This window comes from Erpetoichthys calabaricus, chromosome 1 (genome assembly GCF_900747795.2).
Source record: "Erpetoichthys calabaricus chromosome 1, fErpCal1.3, whole genome shotgun sequence".
Lineage (NCBI taxonomy): Eukaryota > Metazoa > Chordata > Cladistia > Polypteriformes > Polypteridae > Erpetoichthys > Erpetoichthys calabaricus.
Window position 1 is genome coordinate 230,492,755 of NC_041394.2, and position 14,266 is coordinate 230,507,020.

General features: G+C 37.1%; 1 protein-coding gene across 5 annotated transcripts in view; it reads right to left on the reverse strand.

The window, feature by feature from the left end:
* The window catches only part of LOC114659714 (proton myo-inositol cotransporter), a 503,513-nt gene extending 489,469 nt beyond the window's left edge, over positions 1-14,044 (reverse strand). For 2 of the 5 annotated variants that reach the window (XR_003717583.2, XM_028812344.2), the window contains exon 1: positions 13,171-14,037. Coding sequence is in view for 4 of the 5 variants with exons in the window: in XM_028812344.2 (XP_028668177.1) it covers positions 13,171-13,711 (541 nt within the window). In the remaining variant the exon portion in view is untranslated. Of the gene's footprint in view, positions 1-13,170 lie in introns of all 5 variants that reach the window. The other 3 variants (XM_051935138.1, XM_051935134.1, XM_028812372.2) reach the window with 3 other exon arrangements.
* Between the last annotated feature and the right edge of the window lie 222 nt (positions 14,045-14,266).

Below are 14,266 nucleotides of genomic sequence, written 5' to 3' on the forward strand. Positions count from 1 at the left end.
AAAATATCATCTTCTTCTCCTTGACCTTGGATGAGAACTGTGAAGTTCATGACACACTGCAGCTGCTGATTTTTGTGAAAGGAATAACGAAAGACATTGAAATGACAGAGGAACTGGCTTCTATGCAGTCAATGAAAGGAACAACAACTGGTAAGGATTTATTTACTGAAGTCAATATGTGCATGCAAAAATTAGGACTGCAGTGGGACAAGTCACTTGGTGCAAAAACTGATGGTTCTGCTAGTTTGACAGGTAAAAATGTCAGACTTTTACAAAGGATGCAGGAAAAAGAGGCAGAGATTAACCCAGCCCAACAACTCATATTTTTACATTGTATTATTCAGCAGGAAGTGTTATGTATGTCAGGTGGCTAATCTTGGAAAAAGTGCTCAAACAGGTCCTGGCTCTGAAATCTGAGATTCAAGAGTTTTGTCAAATAAAAGGAAAACCCAGTCCCAAACTAAGCAACTTGAACTTATAGACTTGCAGTCTGATGCATTTCTCGCAGAACACTTCAAGTCAGTGCCATTACTGACATTCTATAATTCTCTTAAAAAGGAGAATTTCCAACACTTGAGAAGATTAGCTCAGAGAATGCTTATCCTCTTTAGATCAACATACATATGTGAACAGACATTCTCAGTACCAAAATTCAACAAATCCAGGTACAAATCTTCTCTCAATGATGACCATGTGTCTGCTGCAAGGTTATTACAGTATTGCCTTTTTATATTAGTTTTTATTTCTATATTTTTTCTGACCTTACTTGGAAATTCAGTTTAGTTTTAGTTTTCCTTCATCATGTATTTTTAGTTTTAATTTAGTTTTTATTTAGTTTTATTTTACATTTTATTTTTAAAGACATTTTTATGTTATTTTTATATATATTAGTTTGGATATAATATGAGTTTAATGTTAGTGGAAGCTTACTACACTACATGACACAATTTACTATTTGGTTTTGTTTTTGTCTGATAAAAACAAGCATAATCAAAACCAGGTACTGAATATGAACAATTTTACACAATTTTATAATTTTTAAAATATTTTCTATGTCATTTGTGATGAAAACATCTGCGCTGACTATTGGCAGTTTTTTTTCTTTTCCTTTGATTGCACAGAATGGGTCAATTTGTAATAAAAATTTACAGTGAATTTTAAGGTGTGAGGGTTTTTACTCTAAATGTCTATACCACACAACATATCCTGCACAACATAATGTGCTTATAATGAATGCATTCAAAAATCTCCCATACTGTGCTTTGCTATTTTCTACCAGCCATATTGATCTCTGATTCCATCTCAGGAACAAACAATTTATAGACAGAATTTTGCCACCTGCAGTACTGAAAAGATATAAAAAATTAGAAAACAGAATCAACTATGTTATGATAGGTGTGGCCATGAAAATCACGGGGGCTTAGGAAGAACAAGGCTCTTAGGCTTGAATCAGTGTGCAGATCCCACCTAGCTGTATTGAGGGAAACAAAGAAAAACAAGCATGTAGTGTCAAGGTTAGGTGCAGTGAGACTTGGATAGCCCATGTATAAGAATGGTAAACCCTTAATGAGCAGAGTAAGAGTAGGTAATAAAGAGTATGAACAGGCACAAAACGACAGAGACAGCATCTGAGATTAAGAACAATATATACATTATCTAAACTTGTTTATCCAGAGCAGGATCACAGGAAACCTGGACTCTACCCTAGCAGGCTTGTATGCAAGACAGGGAAAATCCATGGTATGCAATATGTATGATATGGCTAATGTTAAGAACAAAAAAAATATGATGAGTTCAACTATCTATTTTGAGAGAGAGAGAGAAACATTGAAAAAAATGGGGACAGATATTTTAAAACATAATTCTGCTACTGGATTATTCTCACAATATCAGGTATTATGAGCTGTGAATATTAACTAAAAAGATAAACTAAAAATAAAATAAATGAGCAGAGAACTGAGGAGACTTCGTGCCAGCAAAGCAGTGGGTCCAGATGGAGTATCACCACGACTGCTGAACGACTTCCGGCCTGTCGCTATGACGTCACATGTGATGAAGACCATGTAGCGGCTGCTGCTTCACCACCTGAGGCAACAGGTACGCCACGCCCTCGACCCTCTGCAATTCGCATACCAGGAGAAGGTGGGAGCGGAGGATGCCATCATCTATATGCTACACCGATCCCTCTCCCACTTGGACAGAGGCAGTGGTGCTGTAAGAATTATGTTTCTAGACATCTCTAGTGCCTTCAACACCATCCAACCTCTGCTCCTTAGGGACAAGCTGACAGAGATGGGAGTAGATTCATACCTAGTGGCATGGATCGTGGACTATCTTACAAACAGACCTCAGTATGTGCGTCTCGGGTCTGACATTGTGGGCAGCAACACAGGAGCACCGCAGGGGACTGTACTTTTTCCGGTCCTGTTCAGCCTATATACATTGGACTCCCAATACAACTCGGAGTCCTGCCACGTGCAAAAGTTTGCTGACGACACTGCTATCGTGGGCTGCATCAGGTGTGGGCAGGAGGAGGAGTATAGGAACCTCATCAAGGACTTTGTTAAATGGTGCGACTCAAACCACCTACACCTGAACACCAGCAAAACCAAGGAGTTGGTGGTGGATTTTAGGAGGCCCAGGCCCCTCATGGACCCCGTGATTGTCAGAGGTGACTGTGTGCAGAGGGTATAGACCTATAAATACCTGGGAGTGCAGCTGGATGATAAATTGGACTGGACTGCCAATACTGATTCTCTGTGCAAGAGAGGACAGAGCCGGCTATACTTCCTTAGAAGACTGGCGTCCTTCAACATCTGCAATAAGATGCTGCAGATGTTCTATCAGACGGTTGTGGTGAGCACCCTCTTCTTCTGCTGGGGAGGCAGGATTAAAAAGAAGGACGCCTCATACCTGGACAAACTAGTGAAGAAAGCAGGCTCTATTGTGGGCATGGAACTGGACAGTTTGACATCCGTGGCAGAGCGACGGGCGCTCAGCAGGCTCCTATCAATTATGGAGAATCCACTGCATCCACTAAACAGTGTCATCTCCAGACAGAGGAGCAGCTTCAGTGACAGACTGCTGTCACTGTCCTGCTTCACTGACAGACTGAGGAGATTGTTCCTCCCCCAAACTATGCGACTCTTCAATTCCACCCGGGAGGGTGAACGTTAACATTATTCAAAGTTATTGTCTGTTTTTACCTGCATTTTTATTACTCTTTAATTTAATAATTTTTTTTTTGTATCAGTATGCTGCTGCTGGAGTATGTGAATTTCCCCTTGGGATTAATAAAGTATCTATCTATCTATCTAAATTAATAAATATAGCATAAATACAAAAACACATTAGTATGTTTAGCTTTTTTGTATTGCTTCGTTGTTAAACAACATTTTTAAAGAAAAAGTGATTGGTCAGCAACAATATGCTGATCATGTATGATCAGTGCAGTTTTATTTTCAAAAATCGGAAGTGGTCTCCCCTAGACTTTCTCATGTACTCAGATATGGGGATGGATATTTGAGGAGTAAACTGCAAGACAATGATTATATTATGTACATTAAAGAACCATCAACAACAAATCAAATCAAATTAATAATATATTGAACAATTATTATAAAAGTAAAGATGAATAAATCGGACTCTGCAGCTGCATGAATAAAAAAAAAAAAAATATGTGTTCAGGAAAAGTAACACTTCCGGTTGATTGATTTGCCCCAAAAGTTAATACAGATCTACATTCTGGTGTAACAACCACATGACAAATTTCATCCATCCATCTAGTTGCGTTTTTGAGTTATCGTGTTTACACACACACATACGCAATTCCAAAAAAAATGGTATTTTCAGACTCGGGGAAGTCTAAAATGTCAAGATTCATCAAAATCTCAAGGTTCAGTTTTTTTCATGATTGCTATACTTTCTAAAGGGCTTGAGTAACGGCAGTTCTGAGGCATGCCGGGAGGTGGCAGAGTGAACGGACACTTTTTCTCTCTTTCCTGTAGACCATTCCCGGGAGATTCCATCTGGCTCTCTTGACATCACTTCCGGGACCGAGCCAATGGAAGGAGACCTTACCGGCTCCGGCCCCTGTGATGTCACGTCCGGGCTCGAACCAATGGCTAAAGAACATGGGTCTGATCTTTATGACCTCACTTCCTGTCTTCCCCTTTAAAAGCCTGCCCCTTTTCCCTATTTCCTCAGTCTTGTTTTGGACTCAGTTGTATGCACATCAGTGCTGTTTATTTGATAAAAAAAACGACTTTGCAGCCATGATACCACATTATACGGGTGGCTGCCCCAAACCTTTATCTGAGTATGTCTCGTTATTGTGACACAACAAAAAGCAAGAACCTGAGAAATAAACTGAAATGTTACTAACTTGTGATTTTTCTGTCCATACAGTAAAGTTTTTGTTGACCAGCACATTCCAATTTCAGGCGTTTGAATTACATTTTGATATACAAGTGCAAAGAAAGGCGGCGCGGAAATCACTTTCTATTCCACACGCTTTACGCACGTATTCAGCTTGCTCTGTCACTGAAAATACTGTGTGAACACCTGCCCTCCTTCACCAGCCGCCATTCAATGTATGAATATGTGTGGGTGGCTCGTGGTGGATGACGTTCAGTTTTAGATTTAAAAGTTATAAGGGTTAAAAACTAACAGCAAGAATATTCATTCAAAAACAAAAACTAAAATTATTTTAGTAAATTATTCTATCTATCTATCTATTATTTTATTTCAGTTAGTCTTTCCAGCTACTTTAATAGTTTCGTTTAGTTTAGTTTTAGTTTTTCATTTCAGTTTTGTTAATTATTTTATTTCAGTTTATGAAAATGTTTTTTTAATAATAGTTTCAGTTTTGATTTTAGTTTTCATTAACTATAATAACCTTGGTCTGCTGTACTGCAATCAGCCACATCAGAAATTACACCGGACTTCAGTGCACTAGTAAAAGCTCATCAAAGACTTAATTCTTCCCACTAAGTTGGCAAAGGTACAGAGGCAGTAAAACACTTTATCAATGATTAATGCAGTAAAATGTATTTCTTGTTTTGTTTCTTTTTACACAATCAGGAATTGAAGATTGTGTTAGAAAGCATGCTATAGAGTGTTTATGTTCTATAGTTCAACAAAGCAAACAAAATCTGTGAATATGTGGTCTATATTAAATGTTAATATAGTGAAAAAAAGAAATATAGCATGTTTACCATAATGTAACAGTTGACACAGTGTGTTTGGCCCTCCTCAACAAGCTGTTTACTTTTCATCTGGCCCCCCATAAAAAATAATTGCCCACCCCTGCTACTGAGAGTATCTTCCAGGCTAAAGAAAGTTGTTGAGCTTTTTCCTCCTTACAGAGTACAGATCATCAGCTTTCAGCTACCCCAAAGATTGTGGATCGTCAGCACTTAGCTCCTCCTAAAAGGAGACAGAAGAGATGAACGCAGGTGTAACCTCACTTGACTGAATGATCAAAGTTACTTCTACTTACAGATCTAGTGCTTGCTAATAGGTACTTTATTTCGTCCATCACATCCAGCCAGGGTTCAACTTGCAGTTACAAGTCTAAAATGAATCTTGATTTGGGCCCTTTTTGTCAGAAGCCTGAACTTCTACATCCCTGTTAAATCTGCTGTCTTAACAGGCCTGGTGTGCCACTAAAAGCCTAGCAAAATGGGCAATGCCCAAACTGCTTCACATTTTATATCATGTAAATTTATATTAGTTATTGCTACTGGTGTTTTGGTTTTGTTTGTTTTTTTTTTTTGTACTTTGCTGTCACCTCTCTAAGAAGGAACCCCAAACTCCCAGACCCCAACACATCCAACTAATAAGAATTTTCTATGTAAACACTAGAGAAAAGCCAAGCAAAATGACACCTTTTATTGGCTAACTATGTAAACACTGAAAACTTTTTGGGCTGAACTAGGCAAAACATTTCTACTTTACATCAGATAATATATGAAATAAGGAAATGTGTGTCTTTTAAGCTATAAGACAAGACCCTCTAAAATGTAAACACCCAAAAATAGACACATTAGATCATTTAGACTGTAATACTTTGAACTTGCTAGAATATTCTGTGTACTTACAGAAAGAGACAGGATGTACAGAATAAACGGAACATTAACTGGGCAACTTGTAAACAATATTTGAATAAAACAACACAAAGATCAGGTACAAATGTTGCATCTATCACAATGACTTCAAATATACTGTAACTGCATTCTGAGCATTATTAATCATCTGAACACCAAATCACTGGGAGACATTATCATATCACATGTGACATGCACCTAATATGAATGGTACCAACTTCCCTCTTAGGTGTTTTTCTTAGGGGTGGATATGAAGAAATGTTACCACCAGCTATACAACTATTACCTGTAACATCTTACCTCTTTAACTGTCCATATTGTATCCCAAGCATTCAACCCATGGGACAGATATCAGCACGCTGCTTTGCTGACTAGAACTGTCTTTAGTTTCATCCTTTACTTCAACCCAGTTTACCACAAATAGAGGACTTCCCTAAAGTGCTTAGGAGCCCTTATTGGGCCGCAGATAGGCAAGGATTGATCAGTCCTTGCAGTCGACTCACTAATGGCAATAATCTGACACAGATTGGCATCACGCTCCTACTGAAAAATTATATTTATTTACATACTGCAATAACCAGCAGCAGAAAACATAAGCAACACAAAGAATTATATACAGCCTGGATGAGTTGATATAGAGTATTCACTCAGCACCAGATAAAATTTCCAAGAAGAGCTCTGATAGATAGATAGATAGATAGATAGATAGATAGATAGATAGATAGATAGATAGATAGATAGATAGATAGATAGATAGATAGATAGATAGATAGATAGATAGATAGATAGATAGATAGATAGATAGATAGATAGATAGATAGATATCCCAAGGGGAAATTCACAGATTATTTATCCTTTATCAAAAATAAAATGAAAGATTTCTTGCTTAGGACAGAGCTTTTTACTATTTAAGTGTTCATATTTGGAATTAAGATGAGTTTTTTTTTTTTTTACAAAAGTGTCAGAAACACAACCAACTGAAAGCTCCATTTTTGCAACAATGCACCAACTGAACTGAACTAAGAAAGTTCTTTTTGAGGAAAGTCTTATAAAAGGCATTTACTCTTTCTCCCTCCTTGCACTCAATTAAGTGTATACAACTGACTTTCCTTTTTCTAGCAGAGCAGAAAGTTTCACAAAAAAACAAATTACTACCAGGTCAAGGTCATATTCTCATGGTAATGAAAACTGCATGTTCTAACTAACTAAAAAATTCTGCATCCTGTTTTGCCTTTAATCTTTTGCAGAATGCATTTCACTTCCATGCAGCACGACAACACTTTCAGGCTAAAGCCTGCTACCTAAAATCTGTCTGTTGAAATGGTTAAAGCATCCCCCATACAATAGCTAAAGGGCTCAAAACTCAGTAATAGACAAAAAACTTCCCCATAACCCAGTTTTCATAGTTGGAACAAAGATTTCTGTTTCTGGTGATGATATGCAACTTTTCTCTACAATTGTTTGCATTCCGTAGGTTAAACTAGCATTACAAGTCTAGCTATGATTCCAAAAATGTGGACCATGTTTTCACATAGCAGCACTCTTTGTATAGTACACAAATCACAAACAGAAGATTAAAGTAGGATACAGATCAACAAATTAGTTATTAAGTGTATACAGTATATATACAAAAAGTTAATATAAATTTCCTAACTAAATGCCATTAAAAGCTGCAAAAGCAATGCTTTAAGGCTCAATGAAACAATACTGTAAAAACTTCAAAAAAAGAATTTTCTTACCTTTCCTTCCTCCTATATATTTTATATACAGTATCTACTTTACCCTATAATAAAACATTAGTCTGTATTAGGGGTCAGTTCTTGCGAGTAATCAGATTTGTCAGTTTGGATTTACTGACGCAACCAAAAGAGGAAGTGTGAAGCAAATATGGGACACACGAGGAGAAGTAAAGGTGTAAGAGGCGTATGTCACTACCAGGTAGTACCAATCAAGTAGTGACAGGCACACTGACATTTAACTTCAAAAGACAAGAAATAAAAAGATGTACATTAGGTGAGCAATGTGTCTCGAAAATAATGACAGAGACTGAGGAACAGAGTTCATGAGAATGCATTCGACACAGGAAGAACAAGTCAAAGCGGTTCAGACACACATCACTACCTACAAAAGGCACTGCAGGTACACATAGGACAAGAGATATCAAATATTTTTGCATTTAATCTATGACCAATCTTTGTCAGGTCATGTGTCTAGTAGCTATATCATTTTTTAATTTATTTAAACATATGGCAGAGTTTTTGTAGCTTCTGACTTTGCTTGACAGGAAACACTGAAATTGAAATGTTGCACTCACTGCATAGTGGTTTTCTTAAAAGCTTTAACACTCTCTGAAAGTTATTATAAATAGTGTAGCAATAAATCACTTGTGGTCCCATTTCAAAATACCTTGACACTGCAATGATATCACTCATTACCAGTTTCCACTACAAACATCCAAGCCTTGGAACTCAAGATTACCAAGACTCCTTTGCCTTACTTTTTGGTCCTCCACTTTTCCAAATGAAAAAAATGACAAGCATAATTAGAACCGAAATCAAATAGGGCTTAGACTCTCAGGGGTCGACATTTTTGTTTTATGTTTTACCTGCTTTGGAGGAAAAAGTATTTTTTTTATCTAAATTTGTTTTTCTTTGTTTGAAACTAATTCTTTGACATGTTGTAAAGCATTTTGAGCTTTTTCCTCTGTATTAAAATATAGAAATAAATGTTGTTGTAGTTTTCTTTAAGTTTTATTGATCTTCAAGACCACTTTACAATACCTAATGCAAGCATCAATCATAAATACAAAAACATTTAAAAAATATTAGAATCCATTAAATTATAATCAACAAATTTCTTCAAGTATTACTTAAAATGACTGCAAAGCCATAAAAATGGCAACAGAAAAAAATACGTTTAAAACATTTTTCTGCATAAATGCACATAACCTTACTGAAATTAGATTTTGTGGAAGTAATTGCTAAAAATAAATCATGCCTGACTTTTCACCCTCCTTTAATTAGAAACCAACAACATTTAACTGAAAAACAAACTCCTCACTTTAAGTAAAAATAACTTTATCAGAGTCTTGGTTGTGTAAGTGTACAGACCCATTAATAACTTGGTATGTGACTGTGTTCAAATATAACCAATCACATTTCAAATTATGTACTCTCAAAATTTGCCTTGACCTGTTGGTGATTCTGAAAAGCCCAAAATAAAATGCGGTTTTGTAGGACTTCCCTGAATTTGTCTCAACTGAACAGCATATTGATACCAATGGTTTACAAAGAGTTAAAAATAGATCTATAGATATCACAGGATTACGATATGGAAAAGATATGATACCACCAAGAGAAGGCAAAGATCAGGATGTCACTCCAAAACCTGGTGATAAGGCAAGGAGAAATCTCGACCCGGAAGCTCCCAAAAGGCCAATGACAAACTCAAAAGAGAGAGATGTAGGAATTTATGGCAATAATTGGCCGTACACTGCATATTACCACCATGTTGGTTTGGGGCTGAGCGGGGAAGGTGGCATAAAGGAAACAGTTTCTCACAAAAAAGGATCATTCAAGCGAATATGAATTTTGTAGAAAGCCACAGTCAATATCCCAAAAACACTGACAAAAAGTTCTATGGTCTTAAGAGACCAAAGTAGAATGTTTTGGCCCTAATTGGAAAAGATATGTGTGGCACAAAACCAACACATTTCATCACTAAAACAGAAACACAGTACCTGCTGTCAAGCATGGTGGTGGCCACATCATGCTATGGAACTGCTTCTCTTCTGTGCAGACAGGGGCCCTGGTCAGGAAAGAGAGGAAAATAAACAGCTCCAAACATCAAGCTATTTCAATGTCTGTTTCTCTTTGTCAGAGAATTGAAGGTACATAAGAATTTCACTTTTAAATGGGATAATAATCTGAAGCACACATCCAATTCATAGGAATGGCTTAAAAACGAAACCTCACTGTTTTGGAAAGACTCACTCAGAACTCTGACGTAAATCCTATAGAAGGGCTCCAATGTCAACTAAAGAGAGCTATACTCAGCAGACATCCTTAGAATTTGACTGGATTCAATCTTTTTAGGAAAGGGCAAATACACAAAATTAAAAATGAAGCTGAATTATGAAGAGAAAGAACTACCCAACAGACTTCCTGTAGCAATTAAAGTTCAAGTTGTTTCCACAAAGTATCAGTTAAAGGGGGTATATACTTAAACAACCAAGATAATATTTTTTTTCTTTTTTCCTGAAAATAAATCATTTTTCATTTTCATTTAAATGTTGATGTTTACAAAGTCTTATTAAAGGTGAAAACATTCATGCATGATTTGTCTAATTTTAGTCTTTACATCACTTTCCACAGAAACTTCAATACGTTTATGTACATTTTGGATATCTATGAATACTACATTTCCCTCAAAGGTGTGGTAAACAAAATTAGTTTAGTTTATCCAACCATTGACCTTATACCATCTTTTAGTATGTAAATTTCCCCTTGGGATTAATAAAGTATCTACAGTATCTATCCATCTATCTAATAGTAATGCTTGTAGAACAATTAAAAATGAATCTGCATTAAGTAACTGGCACACTAGTAATCCACAAACGCTCATAAATTATTTGAATTCAATTCATGGAATGACAACAGGAAAACTGAACCAGTATATGTAGTAGTGATTATGGATTTCAGTCATATTAAACAGTCTAAATAATCAGACAGTCACGTTTTAAAAAAGCAGTATTTTTTAATAAACGCTGACATCTGACCCCACTCATTCTGCACAAGTTATAAAAGAAAACTCCATTGAAAAAGTGTAACATTTTAATGAACAGAGTATCTTAATTTACTACTATTTAAAACAGTATTTACTTAAGGATATCATAATTTTTTAATTTGTTGGCACACTTCACATTTATTCATTTATGATGTGTAACACAGAAAAGCAAATGCAGTTCCGGTACCTGATTTCTACTTACCCACACGACATAGTATTCTTAAACCCACTTAATCAAATACTGCATCTTGGTATGCCAGACCCAACACTGGCTATATCTGGAGTAAGGCAAAATCCATCCTTAGGCAGTGTGCCAGTACATTACAGGCCCATTCACTCACACACCCACAATCACAATGGACCCAATTCAGAGTTGCCAGAAAACATAACCTGTGCTGCACATCTCTGGGAAATATGGGAGGAAACCTACAATACCCAGATGAAAATCCAGTCAGACACAGTGAGAACATGCGAACTCCACATTGACAAAGACATCAGACTAAAATCCAGGGTGTTAGATCCATAAAGTAGCTGTACAGCCCACTGCATTACCACAGATATTAACAGTCACTTTTCTAATTCATTCATAAACTAACATTTTCATTTGTATTTTCAAGGATTATCAACATTATCAAAAAGAAGCAAACTCCAAAAAACGACTGTGAAAACAACATCCTCATCACCTCGTAAATTTTCAACTCCATTAAGATGTTTGGTTAAATCATTAAAACAACTGTTGAAAGTCAAAAGTTTCTTAATATAAAAATGCACAATGCTCTGGTAGTATCAATTTTTAACTATTCTTATTTTATCATAGTATCATTAAACGCTTTAAGCAACCAATACTTACTGCATAAAGCACCAGTTCAAGCTCTTAATATCACTAGATACTTAACAACACAAGCAATATAGTACAGTAATGTATCTACAGTAAATGAAAATGTTATACATTGAATACAAATATGATAGTATTTTTAGAAAAAAAGAATACAGCACTAGCAATATACTAGGAGGTGCCTGAAATGTATCTATCTATCTATCTATCTAAATGGGCAAGACACCAAGAAAGTCTCTATAATTGTTAGATAAACTGTAGATTATAACAAAAACATAATGTTGACAGAACAGTTCTATAAAGCAAGAGTAATTAATATTTTGGATATTCACTCTCAACTTTAAAAGGTTACAGTTGATACAGTCTCATGAACAAATGCATCTCTGCTCAGAATTTCAGAGAAAAAAACTGAGTAAAATTGAAGTAAAGTGTGTATAAAGGGTAAACCAAAAATCATCTTGATGCAAAAAAGGGTATGGAAAGCTGGCACAACTTACAATTACGTAATTGAAGGAGATATCCTGAGAGCATCTGAGAACAATCTAGTTTGGATATTAGAACAAAACCAAATGAGTCTGAGGGGCTGGGCTGACTTGCTAAATTTTTAAGGTTCATCTGATGAATCAGCCTTGTTAACATTATGCTATACCTCTTTATCCTACCGTTTTACAAACATTGTATGCCTTTGGCTGCAATTTAATCATCAATGTCACTTTATTGGTGGTGTCTCTTTAATTTTAACATGACTTATTTTCCAAATACAGTACACTTATAAGACAGTACTCATATTAAAGACATTCATGGAAATTGACAATGATTTCTGTACTGACCTGAAAACAATCTCCACATATACAGGTGTAACTGTGACGCTTTGGTGCAAAACACCTGCCTCGTCTCCATCGCTTTCATTTCACTTACTTTATATAGAAATCCCTGACATGACAGCTCCAAAGCGAAATACAATAAAATGGTAATCAAGGTCGCCTAAAGTGGTAACCTACGCTCTTAACCCTAATTTGTTTCAAGTTTAAAAATCAACTGCACCATCGAATCGATACAAGAAGACTTCATTTAAAATGAATTCAAAAAGATCGTTATTTATTTCACTTCACCTTTCTTTAACGTGGGAGCACATAAAGGTAGTAAAATAAAAGTGGTTTATTTCATATACTGTCGTAGTACTGTTTTTGGTGACGCTTCTCCGGTTGATGCTTGCGCTGTATATCCACCACTTGTAGCTTTATGTTGTAACAACTAGACGCGATAAACTGCATCACCTGCACATAAACCTTGCTACATAATCAACGTTGGTACATAAAAAACATCGTCAAAATATATATAAATAATATACGTTCACAGTGACAGATGATTGAGCACTTCGACTGTTTAACGAAGTGGAGATATGATCAGCACAGGAAAAATAAACTGGGCGATCAGACTTACCTATTCCAAGTCCAACTATAATTCGTCCCACAAGTAGAACCTCTTTATTTGGTGCAGCCATAAGCACTATAGCACCAAGGGAGAACAGAAAGCTCGCCAGGAGGATGCAGGGTCGGCGCCCGAACAGTCCATTCAAGACCCCGCCAGCCAAGGCAGACAGTGCTGCCGAACCCACTGTACTAGAGACAAGCAACTCTTGCCACAAGGCGCTTAAATTCATCTCCTTTTTGAGCAGCAACATCGCTCCCGAGACCACTCCGGTATCATAGCCGAAGAGAAAGCCCCCCAATGCAGAAAAGCCTGCCAAGACAAATACGAAGGCCGGTGTGACATCTTCCTGGAATTGCTTGCGGGCTGCCCGCTCCAAATCACAGGTAGAAGCGACAGGAGGTGCGGGACCCTGACTGTTGATGCTGGAGCTGGACGCAGCCTTGATAAGACTTCTCTCGCCACTGTCATCTTTCGCGTTCCGTCTCTTCTCTCCCATGAGGTTGCTCAGGCTCCGAAGGGTGTATTCATTGTCACTGGATTTGCGGGACATAAGGAAACAAACATACAATTCTCAGTAGTTTAGAGTTGGGAGGCGGTTGCAAGATCGGGTGCAGCTTGATTCACACGTATTGCGCCAAAGAGCTTTACAAAAATATGACAGGCGCTCCGAGAGCTTTAATAAGTACCAGCGACTAAGTGCAGTGTCTGAAGATTCCCACTTTGTAAAAGTTACAAGAGTCTTGTACTTCCTTGGCCAACTCCGCACTCGAGCACTGAGCAGCGACGCTCCAACTGACAGCCCACACAGCGGCTACGAATACGGACTAGAAGAAGGAGTGACTGCCGCTCTGTTCCGCTATCACCTCTGAAGCAGGCGGGGCCAGTGCCCGCCAGTCACGTGAACATACGCTGTCATATGATTATTTTCGTTTTCTTACTTCCTTCTTTGTGTCTCTTCCCACCTAGATAGGCAATTTTGAATGGATCATTAAAAAAAAAAGATTCATGCTTTCCTGTCGTGACAGCTTCACATCTGAAAAACATTCGCAGGTGTGAAACCTGTGATTGCAAGGAAAGATGAAAGAAAGGCATGTCATATTTACGC